At 50.2% G+C, this 15,470-nt stretch overlaps 7 protein-coding genes across 7 annotated transcripts; 3 read left to right on the forward strand and 4 right to left on the reverse strand.

Annotated features, from left to right (window-relative positions):
- Window positions 1-915: 915 nt before the first annotated feature.
- Window positions 916-1,583, reverse strand: ALT_4908 (MARVEL domain-containing protein; the record flags this gene model as incomplete). The annotated part of the gene is made up of 4 exons (XM_033562928.2): window positions 916-1,042; window positions 1,111-1,233; window positions 1,286-1,389; window positions 1,440-1,583. 4 exons carry the CDS (start codon window positions 1,581-1,583, stop codon window positions 916-918), a joined length of 498 nt encoding a protein of 165 aa, XP_033418819.2.
- Window positions 1,584-3,753: 2,170 nt separating this feature from the next.
- Window positions 3,754-6,242, reverse strand: ALT_4909 (actin-related protein ARP5; the record flags this gene model as incomplete). Its single annotated transcript, XM_033562929.2, has 5 exons — window positions 3,754-3,786; window positions 3,846-4,622; window positions 4,670-5,610; window positions 5,657-5,977; window positions 6,047-6,242. 5 exons carry the CDS (start codon window positions 6,240-6,242, stop codon window positions 3,754-3,756), a joined length of 2,268 nt encoding a protein of 755 aa, XP_033418820.2.
- Window positions 6,243-6,772: 530 nt separating this feature from the next.
- Window positions 6,773-7,197, reverse strand: ALT_4910 (DASH complex subunit DAD4; the record flags this gene model as incomplete). Its single annotated transcript, XM_033562930.1, has 5 exons — window positions 6,773-6,801; window positions 6,854-6,938; window positions 6,990-7,034; window positions 7,087-7,143; window positions 7,195-7,197. The coding sequence occupies 5 exons, from the start codon at window positions 7,195-7,197 to the stop codon at window positions 6,773-6,775; spliced, it is 219 nt and encodes a 72-aa protein (XP_033418821.1).
- A 409-nt stretch (window positions 7,198-7,606) lies between these two features.
- Window positions 7,607-8,164, forward strand: ALT_4911 (chromatin-remodeling complex subunit ies6; the record flags this gene model as incomplete). Its single annotated transcript, XM_033562931.2, has 1 exon — window positions 7,607-8,164. One exon carries the CDS (start codon window positions 7,607-7,609, stop codon window positions 8,162-8,164), a length of 558 nt encoding a protein of 185 aa, XP_033418822.1.
- A 956-nt stretch (window positions 8,165-9,120) lies between these two features.
- Window positions 9,121-9,826, forward strand: ALT_4912 (vesicle transport protein GOT1A; the record flags this gene model as incomplete). Its single annotated transcript, XM_033562932.2, has 5 exons — window positions 9,121-9,151; window positions 9,202-9,228; window positions 9,322-9,370; window positions 9,432-9,447; window positions 9,530-9,826. 5 exons carry the CDS (start codon window positions 9,121-9,123, stop codon window positions 9,824-9,826), a joined length of 420 nt encoding a protein of 139 aa, XP_033418823.1.
- Window positions 9,827-10,438: 612 nt separating this feature from the next.
- Window positions 10,439-11,221, reverse strand: pfy1 (profilin; the record flags this gene model as incomplete). Its single annotated transcript, XM_033562933.2, has 5 exons — window positions 10,439-10,570; window positions 10,653-10,787; window positions 10,909-10,993; window positions 11,084-11,099; window positions 11,194-11,221. The coding sequence occupies 5 exons, from the start codon at window positions 11,219-11,221 to the stop codon at window positions 10,439-10,441; spliced, it is 396 nt and encodes a 131-aa protein (XP_033418824.1).
- A 2,246-nt stretch (window positions 11,222-13,467) lies between these two features.
- Window positions 13,468-15,361, forward strand: ALT_4914 (uncharacterized protein; the record flags this gene model as incomplete). Its single annotated transcript, XM_033562934.2, has 2 exons — window positions 13,468-14,394; window positions 14,450-15,361. The coding sequence occupies 2 exons, from the start codon at window positions 13,468-13,470 to the stop codon at window positions 15,359-15,361; spliced, it is 1,839 nt and encodes a 612-aa protein (XP_033418825.2).
- Between the last annotated feature and the right edge of the window lie 109 nt (window positions 15,362-15,470).

Below are 15,470 nucleotides of genomic sequence, written 5' to 3' on the forward strand. Positions count from 1 at the left end.
AGAATTGAAGTACAACGCATTGAGCATTTGCAATCAAAAGAATGCATGGAGATCTTTCGACCCGTCCAGTGCTGTCGGGCAAAGACTAACTACTTACCTAGTGTCCCTATATAATCTTACTTCGCCAAACTCCGACCCGATTGTTCTTTAGCCTTGCCTTTGCGTTGGCCTTATCTTCTTGTGCCTCCATGCCTCCATCTCCTTTTGTACCTGTCAGCGTCATCCTTGTTTGTCGAATGCTTGACCATTCCGGTTCGCCTTTTTCCCAGATTCAAGATCAGTTCTTTCAGCTCGACGACCGTATTCCCGCCTCCTCCTTTCGTTCGCAAGAAGTTCGTCTTGGCGTCGTTTCTGCTATTCCTTCGCATTTTCATTCCGTAATTCCTCCCCTTTCTGAGCAGCTTGTCGGCAGCCTGGGGATTTTAATCGAGCTTGTACATTCCATTCCATCTACTTTGATCTTCCGAAATGTCACATCGAGACTCACCTGGGGAAAGCGCACCTTGACGATTGAGGTCTGTAGGTATTAGAACGAGTACTTGGACACAGGTCTGAGACAGGACGGAAATCTCGCAATACAGACTCAAATCAATCAACGGACGCCTCATCGAAAGGGATAATTGGTTATCTGAGACTTTTGCAAGTGAACAAACGCGGGTATCTCCACAACATCATTCAGCCAACGACTACATCACATCATTAGGGGTACGGGTATGGGTATTAGTACTAAACATTAAAAGTCATCAGAGCATCCACGCATCGCCTCTTCATACGAGCCCACTCATCGTTCGTCCCAACGAGCATCACCATAATCCAGGCTTGTGTCATCATCTCGTAGCTTCATCTTTCATTGACAGGCGTCCCTAACCGATCATACCAGCCGCAGAAAGCAGGGAGTAATCACAAGGCAGGCGCCTAGACCGCCGTAGTAGCAGTGACAGGCGCAGCGCTGTGTCCGTTCTTCTCGCGGACGGGCACATTCTCGCGACGGTATGCCGAAAGCGACGCGATCTCGAGGAACATCCCTGCGAAGGTGAAGAAGCTGTTTGAAAATGTTAGCTATCACTCCCGTAAAATCTAACCGAGGCAACGAAGGGGTGGGGAACATACAACGCCAAGAAGATGAAAGCCTCGTTAGCCTTTTTCTTGCTGCAGTCGACGAACGGGGGAGAGTTGAAGTAGCAGTTCTGCTCGTTGTAGTCTTGCGCGGCGAAGATGAAGGCCGTCAGCCAGCTTTGGTTATGTTAGCTTGTATCGGTTGTAAGGGGGTTAGGGAGAAGCATACAGGTATGAGAAGATGACGTCGATAGCAAGGACGAATTTGCCCAGGGCCGTTGGCATGAACGGGGAGATGAAGGCGGGTAGGAAGAAGGCGACCGACAGCGTGGACTATCTCGTCAGTATGTACAGACTTGATGTATGCATAAGAGGGGACATACGATGACTTCCTGGTAGATAAGATGCTGGCCGCGAGGACCAAGGTGGATGAAGTAGGAGGTGATGCCCATCACGACGACGGCGCTGGACCACTGCAGCACGCGAGTGATGAGCTGCAGCGGACGAGCAACGGCACTCGAGAACATGGCTGCTATTTTTGATGGTGGATGGAGATGTAAAGGCAGGGACAGGGATTTGGGCTGCAGCGAAGGGTAGTCGTGTGCCGCAGAGCCAACCAATGTGTCGATAGGATATACCAACAGAAAGCAAGTTAGGGACGGACTGGACGCAGCTTTTATACATCAACGAGGGGTATCAGAGCGAGCCGAATCAACCGGAATCCAGGTTCGCTTCATGCGTCCTGCGTCACGGGCACTGCACTGCTGCCAAAGGGGTATAGTCCACAAAATATACAGACATGCTTGCTATCCCCAGATGCGTCATAGTCTTTTTCCTCTCCGATGCAAGGAATCCAGAACTTGATTGTTCATCTGCACCGTGAGCGAGCAACGACGGTGATTGGCTCGAGATGGGTGGTACAAGCGACCGAGCTCACCCAGCTCACCTTGCATACCGTAATGGGTACATGCTCAAGGAAGGCCCAAAGGCAGTTCCAGTGGGTTCTATCCCGTCAATGCGGTATGCAGCATACTGTTGTCTCACAAGCGGGGGAGAAGCCTAATCCTCAATCAAGGGGGTTCCCATCGGGCTGCAAAAATTGATCATCAGAAACTGGTCTGATCTACACGGAAAGGTGTAGGTATCCGGAAGGTGTCCGAGGACGTACACAAACAAGGACAGGATAGAATCACAGCAGCCAGCCTAGACTGTTGAGCTGGTGTTGCGTGAGTCATGAGGAAAGATGTCCAGTCGGCAACCCGCGGAATCGAGGGAACAGTCTGTAGTCGGCTTCTCGCGAAGACTTGGGAAAGCTGATCATTATCCCGCTAGTAGTCACTAGTCAGAAGTCAATTCAAAACCTTGTTGTCATCATCAATAATGGCTGGAATGTGGACGAAAGAATCAGGCGATTCGATCTGCGTGCATGGACCAGGAGGGGGAACACACAGCTGTCGGTCACTTACTGGGAGAGTACCTCTCAAACCTGTTATCATCAGAGATTCAACTGACTCAACAATGACGCTGGGCTCTAAACGAGATCAGAACTATCAGGGACAAGGGACCCGATAATGCACATTGATATCAGGCCAGCTTCGTTCAAAGGTCTGCAATGTCCCAAGCCGGGAGACACGGCTTGCAACGAAGATCACATTGATGGACCGACCGACGGAGTAACAGAAAATCAGATGATCGCAAGAAATGCTTTCTCAACCGTCTGTATTCTTCTAGTCTATGGGCTTTCTCATTATTGAATCGACGTTGGGATTGGCTTTGACTCCAGCAGTAGCGCCAAATAGTGGGAAGGGTCAAGGAAGTAGTAGGACATGATCGACAAGCACAACCGACCAGTAGATCACCCTACAGACAGCACCTGCAACCATCATGTGAGTGGGCTTCGTTGCGCATCCGACACTCTCCAGACCAGTGCAGGTTTCTTTGTCCTATTGCGGAACAGTCGGCATATTCAGAAGGTTTATCGGCTTCGCTACGGGATTGACTTTCAGCCTTGTCAATAGAGGCAGTACTTACTTTCTAGTTTACAGAGCTGAGATCTGCATTGAGAGCAATGGACGTCGCTAGTCCGCTGCAATGACGCTTGAAGTTCATTGACCGAATAACCGTACAGGAAAGCAGTCCATCGTATGATTTGAACTCCTACTGTTACCTCGTTTCCATCCGAGAAAAGTCCGACCGCAGACAGCGAGTCTAGCTCGAGTCGAATGATTGAACTCTCTTTGCTGTTCCATCTACCTATCCAAGAGGGCCAGAAGAATGCTCGTCCAGTCCCTTGCCGAAGGTCTGAAAATCTGTGCTCAACCCCGTCTTTGGAGGCGTCGGTCTGCTTAGCTGTGCAGGTACCGGTGGTACATCTACAGTAGAATGTCTGCGCAGTACAACGGTCATTTGATCCACCACTTACAGATCGAAAAATTCGCCAAGTATGATCTATGCGATTGTCTTTTTCTACTATCCAAGTACCGTAACACTATTACATCACAAGCGATTCGTAGTATGACTTTTGAATCAACCTGCACCTGGGCAAACCCTTCACACAGAAGTGATGCCCTTGCCCTGACGCCAGACTCCCCAAGTCCTGCCCTCACGCTATAAATACAAACATAGTAAGAGGTAGATCTTTTCGTCCACATCCTTGTTCTCAATACCTGAATCGAATCCACGTGGAGTCAAACCATATTACCACGAGGTGACATTCCCCAGGTCGTGCTCCTATTGTATCGTTAGTCATTCCACTTCAAATGTCCCAGTAGATACATCACCTGACGTACCTTAATGTATTCGCTTCCTTTTTCCAGGTATTCCTCCCGTGACACGGAGTGATTCTTCAATCCCGATCCGGAAGCCCATTGTGCTGCACCCTTCCATGCGTCCAGCACCGGGTCCGAAGCCCGGCGCACATTCAGTTGCGCATCTACAGGTAGGTAACTCCCAAGCTCGTTGCGAATTCGCTCATCGAAACCTTTGAAGAGAGTGTTGCCGCCGGTGAGGAACACGTCCCGCAGCAGTTTGGCCTGGTCCTCCGGGTTAGAGAACCGCTGATTGACAATACCGGCCGCAATCTCCAAGAGGCCAGCCTGGTCGATGCCGGCAATCGATGGCTTGAAAACGACCTCGGGCACTCGGATCCGCTCAACATTGAGATGGATCTGATGAGCCTCACGCTGACTTTCAGGGTCAAAGGGCCAGGGACCACGTAGGAAAACATGGACCAGACTCTTGGTCCAGTCGGACTGCGCCGCGAGAGTATGGTTCTCTGTAAACTCAGGATCGTACTGAAGAAGCTCGTTCTCAACGTTGTTGAGCATTTCGCCGAGGTCCTCCTCTTCCTCTTCGTCGCTCTGTTCTCCGGTTGCCACTGTGCGATACACACCCCAGTCCTCATCGTTGGCGCCGAAATCGTCGTCGTCGCCACCTCTCCTTCGCTTCTTCGGCCCATCCGCAGCGAGGTTTGCAAGGGTTTTCATACGCATCTGGCTAGCAAGCGACTTCCGATTACCTAGATCCGCCTTCATCCTATCGCGCTCCTTGATCCTTTGCAGAATATTCTACGAAAAGTTAGTTATGTTGCCGGTTCACGCAAGAATCAACCCACCTGGCGAGCAGCTCTTCGTTCGGCAACCCAGTTCTCGAAGTCGTTCTCACGCTTCTCCCGATCCAGTCTCTCCTCTTCCTCTTTCCGTGCTCTCTCACGTTCCTTCTCGGCCTTGGCGCGTTGCCGAGCCTCAATGTTCGATTTCATGAGTCGCTGGTGACGCTTCTCCTTCAAGCCTGCCTCGTCCAGTTCTTCGTCCGGAATATCGAGAAGCGGGAAAGACATATCTTCAGGAGGTTCTTCAGTCTCTTCAACTCCTAAGTCTCGGTTTCTAGAGCGTTTGATGGATCGTTCGAGGTCACGAATTAGCCGGTCGAGATGAGCCTCATCTTTCAGATCCTCGGAATCCAAGATGCGTCTCGCTTCCTTCTTGGTTTCAGACGCAAGCCCACGCTGTAGGTCCTTCCAATACTCGAGCTCCTGCTCTTTCTTCATCAACTTTTCGAGCCGCATTTTTGCGGCTTGCTCCTGCAGGCGACGGCCACTCTCCTTCTTCCGCTCTGCAATCCGCGCCAGTTCCTCCTCAGTTTTCTCTGGCACCACGTGCTCCGTATAAGGGTATTGAATGACATGATCCCTGTCCTCAAGCCCTGTCCACTCGAGATAGCTGCTTAGCTCCCGGTCATAGTCTGTAGATACGTAGCAATGCTTGTGAACCAAATCTTCCATCTGGCTTTCAGTCATTCGGGCGGGAAACGTGGGGTACTTTAGCTTCATAAGCTTGAGCAAATACTCTGACGCATGCATGCCACCCCAGTTCAACCGCGAGCAATTCGAGAGCAAGGCTTTCGAGTTTAGGACAGGGATGACATGCGTCGATGTGTGGGATGAGGAGATAACCAAGCCATTGGTGCCTTTGTTGTATCGGTACGAAAATAGTGAGTCGATTCCGTAAGCGACAGAGGGTGCCGAATAGCACTCGAAGAGAATCTCGTTCATCACTACGCGGGTCAGATCATAGTCCTTGTAGAACAAGCATTTACTCACTTCTTCTGGGATAGTTCAGATTCGCGATCGGCTCTGTCATTACAATAGGCCGATCAACGCCTCCATTGGCGCCATCAACTCCCAGCTTGATGAACACGTAGTCCAGCAGTCCCTCCATCACATCCCAGTTTCCAACCACACTTGTACCGGGGTCAAAAGCATACCGCAGCTGTCCTCTAGTCGTAGCATCAACATAGGCGTCGTAACCGATAAATTGACAAGCTTTGTTGAGCTTTCGATCGCGGTACCGACTCATCACGGGGGGAAGGATAAAGCGCGGCGACTTGTCGAAAGACCAACCGGCCTTGAGAAGACTTGATCCTGCAGTAGCAAACCAGAGTCAGTATGCTATGACAGTCATCTGAACCAAACAAGCGAAATAGAACCGACCATTATCAATCACGATAGCGCTTGTAGAGGGTTTCGACCTGCTCCGTTCATACCCATCGGGTTGCGGCGGTTGATACCCTTTGAACGGATTATCCAGGACATTGTATATTTTTGGGGGAGGCTTCGCCGCGTTTTTCTCGGTGGGAGTGGCCGCAACGCGACCGGGCAAAAGGGTCTGCACTGAAGTAATCGTCATGGCGACTAGGTGTAGAGGACAAATCGGAGTAGCAACTCAGTGTCCGTGAGCGATTTACCGCATCGTCAAATCAGTTGCGAGAAGGAGGTAACAGGATAGAAGCGGTTTGACAATTCCAATATGCAAAGTGCGCACGACGCTGCTGCTCTGAATCCGTGGATGACGGAGCGAGCGTTGACTCTGAAGGGCGATCGGAAGGAGGAATCTGAGCTGGATCCCCAGCTTTGGTCGGCAAGCGACTCTGGCGGCGTTTGTATACTGCCAAGCCCGACTTGCAGTTGATGAGATTGCTCCACTTATAGGCAATCAACATCAACAATTGTCTCTTTGGAGATGCATTGGCTATAGCCGGCATAGTAGTTCTTTATTGACTTTTTCTTCTTGCGCTATCTACCTTTGATCGCTTTTATCTCTATTCTTCCTCAGACTACGAAAAAGTGGGAGAATGAGAAGGACTTTATAATATATGAGGTCGTATCGTTCATGACAAGCTAAATTCGAAAGAAAACAGGAGTGCAATCTCATCATCCTTATTGCGGCTCCTTCAGATTATCCGTAGCTACATCAGATCAGTAAGACTGTAGCCTTCTGAGTGGTAGGACAACTCATACCTTCCAAGTGGAAGAGAACATTAGACTGGTAGTTCTTGAACATCTGAGCCACAAGCTCCACATTCATGTTCTGGATGTTGACCTCCTGATAGACCAGTGAGCATGAGGCCATCAAACATGAGCAGAAGAAGCTTACCTGGAGGCTCTTGTTCATAACCATAATTGACTCGTTGAGTTTCTCCTACCGGCAATCAGTCATGCAGGCCTCCACAGCCTGGGCGATAGTAACGTACAATGTTGGTGATAATTCGAGAAAGCAATAGCGCTTGCTGGTGCTCGTGTGGACTCTCCTAAGATTATTTGTCAGTTTATCATATAAAGAAAACTTCATTTCCACCCACCATTTTTGACTTGTTATCGAGATGGGCGCAATGTACTGAGTTAAGAGTCAGTGTTTGTGTATTGCGAGACTGTTAGGTATCAACTCCAACTATCACGTGATTTACAGTTGTCTTTGTTCCCTGCTGTCACTGCGCCCCATGAGCGACAGGAAGTATTAGAATATGGTGAAAATAAAAATACGAATTCCAGAGATCTAAACTTGCTTAACTGCTATTCCGTTGTCCCAACACTGTGCCAATTGACTCGGGAGAGTGTCCGCCGTTTGTCATCCGGTTACCGTACCGGCGAATGACCATGTTGCAGACACTTTGAGCTTCTACCGCGACATCAAGGTTAAGATTCTCTACAACGTCAAGATAGCGCATCACCCACTCCATCTGCATCGTCCTTTACAAAAACAAGTCATCAATCATGGGTGCCCCTCCTACTCCTGCCGAAAGTCAGGAACATCAGCAACTCCTCAACCGTCTGGATATCGCCCAAGTTCCACGCCCCTTCCGCAACACGAACTGGAGGCCATCGCAGCGTCGCAACAAGAACGTCAAACAACTGATCTCCGAGAACTCCAGAAAGGAGGCATCTGTTATGGCGACACAGGCGAACTCTGGCGCATCGACTCCTTTACAACCCAGCACCGACGGCAGCCAAACACCCGTTGACAGCTCCGCTCGCACGAACATCGCCCAGGCGGCGCAGAACCTGTCGACGCTCGTATTGGAGAAGAATGCAAGGGCCATGCTTCCATCAGGGCCAGCGGTCACTTATACCAACATTGAATCGGCTCCATCACTCCATCCGTCACAGCACACGCGCTACTGTGATATCACGGGGCTTCCGGCACCATACACAGATCCCAAGACTCGGCTCAGATACCATGATAAAGAGGTGTTCGGGGTCATTCGGACACTCAGCCAAGGTGTTCCAGAGAGCTATCTCGAACTGAGAGGAGCTCATGTCGTGCTGAAATAGACGGTCATCCATCTCATGTTACGAAAGTTCTACGTTCGTGCACACCAAAAGCAGGTAGGTTACAATATAACTCCGTGGAAACTCAGAATTCAGATATTAACTTGTTGCTCTATTCAGACTATCAGTTGCAAGATACGAGTGCATGTACGACCAACACAGTCAAGCCCTTTCCACCCGCCGTGCCCCTCTCGAGACAGGTTCAAGAAAGCGCTCCGGCTTATTCGTGATCTTTAAGAGAATCGATCTTCGCCTCGTGCTGAAGCACTCGACTATTACCGACGCTCCACGGACGGAACGTCAGTTACAGCATCCGGAGATGCTGTCGTCGCGGCGTATACTTGGGTTGTATATGGCAGAAGCCAGGAAAGGACAGAAGGGAACTCATGAGCGAAGGGGTTGTGGACCCCAGATTGATCGTGGCTTATCAATTCTAGACATCATCCGATTCATCATTCAATATTCCGAGTTCGGATCCTTGATAGGTCCTATTGGATTTTTCGTAGCCAGTCCAATGTGACCCTTTCCACCTGACTAGGAGTTCAGCATCTTGAATCGTAGAAAGCGGGAACAGGGCGTCAACAGGCCATAGTAATCTCATCGCAAGTCGATTTGGCAGAGGAGGCAAGAGGACACGAGAGAAAAACACCCAGTTGTGCGGGTTTCGGTAGTACGTCCAAGCGCCACAGACCGCCCACCGCATCCGGCATAGACCATCCTCAGAGCCAAAAACGAACGTGGCAGAAACGAAAATGTTGGGAGCATGCGTTTATTTACTGAGTTTCAGGGAGATTCTTGAATTTCTGCTATATTCCAGTGCATCAACTCCAGATTTGTCCCTGACTACAGAGTACTCGTCGCCGCGACACTCGACTGACCTGGGATCCATATACGCGAGCAACGAGTCGCCTCAATTTGTGTACAGTGATACTCCGTGATTCACCTAGCAAACCCTCAAGATGCCCACCATGTGGCTCTCAGACAACCAAAGTAGGACCGCCGGAGCATCCGATTAGAGCGCTTGCTAACATGTATAACAGAAATTGGTGTCATCTTTTGTTCCGCAGGTAGGCGAGACCGAATCCACTCCGGGGGATCCTCTCCCCATTTCTTCGTTCCGTCGATATGCTCAGCCAGGGACTGACATGGTGCGGCTATAGGAGGCCTGTTCCTTTTCGGAGGCGTTCTAATGTTCTTTGACCGTTCGCTGTATGTATCCTTTTGATATACCTCCTGGGAACATTCATGCTAACGTTGAGACCTAACACAGACTCGCGATGGGAAACGTGCGTACCTCATTCTCCCCAATCCCGCGCTGCCATTGATCACGCGACAACCGCCGAAAGACCATAACTAACGTCGCAACAGGTCCTTTTCCTCATCGGCTTGACGTTAATAATTGGAGTTCAACGAACACTCGCCTTCTTCTCGCGCCGCCAGAAACTCAAGGGCACTGCCGCTTTCGCAGCAGGCATCCTCCTCATCCTGTTTCGCTGGCCACTGACAGGTTTCCTCATCGAATTATACGGTCTCTTTATCCTTTTTGGCGACTTCCTCGTAACAATCGGTCAATTCGCAGGCAACATCCCGGTCGTCGGTCCTTATATCAAGACGGCATTGGAGACCCTGGCTGGTGGGAGACGGAACGCAGAGCTCCCGGTATAATAACCACAACGCACGCCAGAGACCGGCTGCTTGAGCACGAGTCTTCCCCGGAGGATTAAAAGGAGTCTCCACGATGTTACGTGTACGACTATACAGACATGAACGATTTCAGACGGCCATGACACGGCATGAAGATCACGACCACATTCGCAGCTTCGCTTCCTGATAGGTTGAGCGAGGCCAAAAGGGATGGGTCTGTATGAGCTGATGTGATATATATTTTATACTTTGTAATTACTAATCCTTCGTGCGTCGGTAGCAGTTTCCTGCCACCGACTCTTATCTTTCTTTGATGCACTATATGAATATAGAACAGACACTGGCAAATCCAACGCTTGGTGTGCATCTAGATCGTGCGTAAGAGATTGTGCATATTCATATGATTCAAGCATTGCCATCTCTAGAATCGCGAGTGTACTAAAACCAGTACATATTGAAGATATCTACGTGCTATAGACAGTTAAGACATGACGCTGAGAAGAAAGGTCAGCAGCATAGTTTCACATCCGACCAAGGAAAAAGTGGTACACCGCTCTTCTGCCGTTTCGGAATAAAAAAGATATAGAAAATCGAACAATTAAGATAACTTCATTTTCCGTGTTCCTCTAACGTCTACCGGGGATTGTTGATGTAGTCGACGAGGTTCTCGACAACGGTTGCGGCGTTGGTGGTCTGGACGGCCTCGCCGTGGTGGGCGACCATGACGCAAGAGACGGCCTTGACGACGACGATGCCTTCCTTGCCCTATAGTGATTGACCGTTAGCATTCACCATTTCCCTGTGACCTCAAAGGTTGATAACTGCATATGAAAATGTAGTTGGATACCTTCTTGCCGTAAAGACTGCGATCATCAGCCTTGATGGCGACGAACTTGTCTCCTCCGACCACAAAACCGGTTTCGAAAGCACTGCCGGGCTTGTCGAAAGCAGCCTTCAGACCGGCGATTTCCTCCTTCGAGATCTATAGCGAGGCGAGAAAGTTATTGATGTGATCAGGAGGGGTGCTTGTTTCCGTGGACATCGCCAGGGATTGGGCCGGAGCTCCGCCAAATGGGATGCCAATGTCGGAACGTTCTTCATACCTGGAAACCAGGGGACTGGGCCTCGACGTCGGAGAAGTCGTAGCTCAAGATAGCGGCCTTGTCAAACTGGCCGGAGCCCATCAGACTGGTAGATTTGGCTCAGGTCAGAAAAAAATGTGGACGAAGAAGATTGGTGATGCAGCGAAGGCGGGGTAGAGGTGGGATTGTACGGTACCTGGAGTCAACATATCCTGTTCGATAGAATTCAGACGTTAGCTTTGATTCATCTTCTGTGGTAACCACCTGCTAAAGTCTATAACGAAATATCCAACGAAATAGCCGTACCTTGCCAAACTGCCGAGTGCTGACCCATGTTGGCGGTCGTGTAAACAAATTAACGGGATGGAGCGGATAAGGGGAAGCTATATTGTCGAGTCGTCAGATAAGATCAGCCAAGAGGGAGGACGGACTAGCAGGGATTAGACTGACGGGAAGAAGAAGGAAGAAAGCGACAAGAAGTCACAGCGAAAAGTTGGAGATGATGATGGAGGTTGTGGGTTGAAGAGGGGAAGAGAGCACAAGGTGATATTTAGAGTGGTGGGCGAGAGAGACAGCAACGACAAGCTAAGGTAGGTAAAGTCAGGTTCAGGTGGGGTGGTCTATCCGTCTGGGAGGCAACGCCCCGCCATTCTTCGTCGTGATGGTCATACTGAGAGTCAGCGAGTCTGTGACTGACAATTGATTCCATTGCTCGCTATCATAATATTACGCAAAGTCCCATTCTAGGGCCTGTTGATATATTGATCCTCAAAAGTGTACCGTGATATCATCCAGCGTCTCCATCTTGTCACTTTCAGCAGTTGTATCACAACGACTCTAGTTTGAAAGGCAGCCACCTTAGTTGACGATAGTTGCTAGGCTATTCTGCTGCTTTGTCTAAGTACGTCCAAGTCTCTTTCCACAGTTCCACTTTAAACAGAAGCCCAGCAACACCCACCGATCAACAGAGTTTGTTCTTTGGCCTTCCCACTATTTCTTGCCGTCATCAACAGGGTCTTCTTCACCGCCTGTTCTGGTCTGAACTGTTTGAGTCTCGTCGATGTGTGCGCCCGACTCTCGTCATACTGAAGTTTTGCTCGGCGCCTATCTTGGGATGTCGTAGCCTAAGTACTTGATATCTTTGTCTCATGGGGTCATGGATTTTGTATGGAGCACGTGCCTGTCATCTCTGTACACTAGTCAGCCAGTCACGCGGTGATCATGTGTGTCTCTTCTGCTTTGGGATTCTTGCTGGTTTCTTCAATAACCTCGAAGACATCTTACCAAGACTCTATTGTGCAGATGACCCTACCCTTTTCTATGTCGCTTCCTGTAAGAATAGACGACAATACGGGAAAATGTTATTTGATAGCGACAATACCCTGCAGGGTGCTTTTCATCTAGTGACACAACATTCGCAATCGAAATAGCCACACGGGATCTGTTTTCATCGCGAGTTTCATAATTGCCTTGCCAGAGGGATAACCACCTTTATTGCAATCTCACGTGAAGGGAGACATCTATGTTCTAAATCATGGTCCATTGCGAAGATCCTCCCTGAGGTTTCCAGACCACCGGTCGAATTACCGGACGACTCAGCCTTATTGCAGGATCATAGAGTGACAATTGAGAAATGGCCTGTGCTGTCTACGGCAGCTCCTGGCGCTTAGCATCTATCTACTTGTTGATTATCACGCTTCTCCCATAATTGCCAAGGTACCATGACTGCCAATTCATTACGTGGACGGGGAGGACAGCCCGGGATTTTAGCCAGATGTGTGAGATTGAAACTAACTTAGTCTCTCGGGTGTTGAAAGATCATTGGCTGATCCACCGTTGTTTCAAACAGAATGAAACTTCGCACTTCAATGTCTCGGGCATCCTAACAGGAGCTCCGGGATTCTTTCATCTGGTGTTGTTATTGGTACGCCAGCGGAATACCCGAATCTTGCTGGCCCGTGGTTCGACGTCGGATGATTTGGCTCGAATTCTGCGACAACTTTTGATACCGCAATCAAATCAAGCATCCCGTGCGACACTTCATGGCGTCCAGGGCTGACTGCAGTGTGCGCTGATGCACTGGTATCGCTCAGCGCGTCCCTTCCCCCGACGATGCTGGTCAGATGGACAGTATACAGCTCGCGCTACACAGATTATTTGGTTGATCGTCTCTTGTCCCGACGCGGCGCTAGATGAAGTGTCCCTTAGATAAATATCTGAAGGCGTCGTCAAATCTACATTTAATCTAAAATCTGACACTAGCCAGCCCACTACCAACAATATCAACCAGAGGCAATCTGTGCCTATTGCTCCACAATGGTTAGTTACTAGACCCCAGAGCGAATCGTGTCCGCGCCTCCCTTTATTATCAGACTTGAAGCCACTCTCGCTGTCGTTGCTGGTGCTGCTTCTCACCCGCCATTGCTCACGACCACTGCAAAGGCCTTCTGGAAGGCCGTCCATTCGTTTACTTTTGTTAATTTCGAGACTGTGTCTTTCGATCATTCTTTAGACTCACGTTCATTCGTTCCATCTGTCAAGTACTCCCCCTTCATTTCCTTCTTGCAGTCGGCCAGCAAAATGGCTCGAGGCATCTTCTTAGGGAGGTCGCGCGCACCAGAGGCTATAGAGATCATTTCAAATCCGGTTTTGAAGTATTCCGACGCATTACCACGGACAGATCTGAGAGATGTCGAGAGCGTGGCCAACAACAGCCGCCCTGTAAACCGCGCCGTTGCGCAATGGGACTTTCAGCGCCCCAGGACAGCAGATGGACGTAAACCGATCAAGAAGGGGCAAGGTCTCAATCCCGGTTTCGATTTTCAGATCGCCATACCTCCTGCTGAAGCGGTACCCTTACCCAAGAGCCCTGATGACGATCTGAATGCAAACATGATCGGCATAGCCTTAGGTAGCCCTCGCATGGCAGAACCGCAGAGTATACTCTCGCAAATGCAAGAACAGCCGCCCGTTTCAACTTCGGCGAGCCCCGAACAAGCCTCGCCCCAAACGAAAACCCCCAAGCGCAAACCGAGCAAATGGAGGAAGATTGGCGGATTGTTCAAGGCCAAGAATGCATTGCCAGCTACGGCCAACCAGCCATTCTATCAGCTTCGCTGTACTGAGGAGTGGCCTCTACAGCAGTCCACCCATTCAGTCGACTACGAACACCAATGCAAGACTGAAAAATCGGAGCCTGAGAACATAGCTCCAACGCCTCCTAATCTTCCAGATTTAGAGATATGGCCGTGTCCCGAGGGGGAGAATGAACCCCAATCCTACGTTCAAAGCAGCTTGGAGACGGCCGCCCAAGACTCGGCCAAGAATAATGACCTTGGACCTGGTGCAAAGCCGCGCATTGCAGGACCTTTTTTGCAAATCGACATTCCTGATGTCCAGCTAGAAAGGTATAGCGTCATGTTTGGCGGTGTTTTGAATCAAAACGAGCCCTCGTTGTTGAAGAGGCGGAGTAAGACTTTGGAGGATGTGAGGATCCCAAAGCCAGATGTATGTATCCTGATTTGCTGTGCAACCATGTTTCTTTGACTGAAGCCGTGATTAGGCATCCATACCAACACCAGAATTTCAATCACCTCGACGACGGGCGACATCGCCGCAACCACGACTTCCCAGCTTCAATCTGTTCCCCACGCAAGCGCCTGTCAGTAAGGCGTCGAAGGTTCTGGGATCTCAGAACATACCAAGAGGCCCCAGCCCTTTGCATCGAAGCCAGACATCGCTCGCGGAATTAGGCCGACAGACACCTACAAATGATCCAAATCACGTCCTCTTGATGGTGCAGAGTCCATCCATCAAGTCCCCCATGTCGCATCAAACCAAGGACTCCGTCTCATCGACAGTGTCAATGGATTCAACCGAGGAAGAGCGCCTTCTGCAGAAACTCAAGCAGAAGAAAATCTACGTGGACAAAGAACAGGAGCCTGAATGGGAAATTATCAGCAAGAAGCCCACAATCGAGGCCTCAAGTCCACGTCCCAGCCCTATTCAGATCCCAACTCCCAGCCCAAGGCAGAGAACACCACCCTTGGCCCTAACGATTAACACCCAAGCCTTGCCATCCACGAGGTCCAGCATAAGCTCCGCCCCATCCCCCCACCTCTCACCCATCAACTCCGCCGCGCGCGACAAGACCGAGCGCATCAGATCTCCAATGGAGACTCTTTCCGCACTCTCCCCCTTCTCGACCACACGCATGCCCCTCAGCGACGATAACGAGGACATCGAAGCGAACGAGGCTATGGACCCCATCCCCAAGGTCGAAGTCTCCATCGCCAGATCCGTCTCCGTCTCACGAGGAAAGAAGCAGGTCATCGTCCCCATCAGGCCAAGGGCGGAGAGACTGAATCCCGACGAGCGGCTCGTAGTCCGACAGGCGAAGACCCCACAGGTACGAGATGCGCACCACGGCCATCGGCATGGGAATTCGCAGGACGCGCGCATTGAAACTATATAAACCCCTGCGTGAGAATTCCGTCAATCTATGCATTTGCTCGTGTTCTCACCACAGGCACCGGATTTCTTTCTTCTGACTATGTTGTTGGTGACGATTTATTGTTTATTTA

The sequence above is a fragment of the Aspergillus lentulus genome (assembly GCF_001445615.1).
Source record: "Aspergillus lentulus DNA, contig: Alt09, strain: IFM 54703, whole genome shotgun sequence".
NCBI lineage: Eukaryota > Fungi > Ascomycota > Eurotiomycetes > Eurotiales > Aspergillaceae > Aspergillus > Aspergillus lentulus.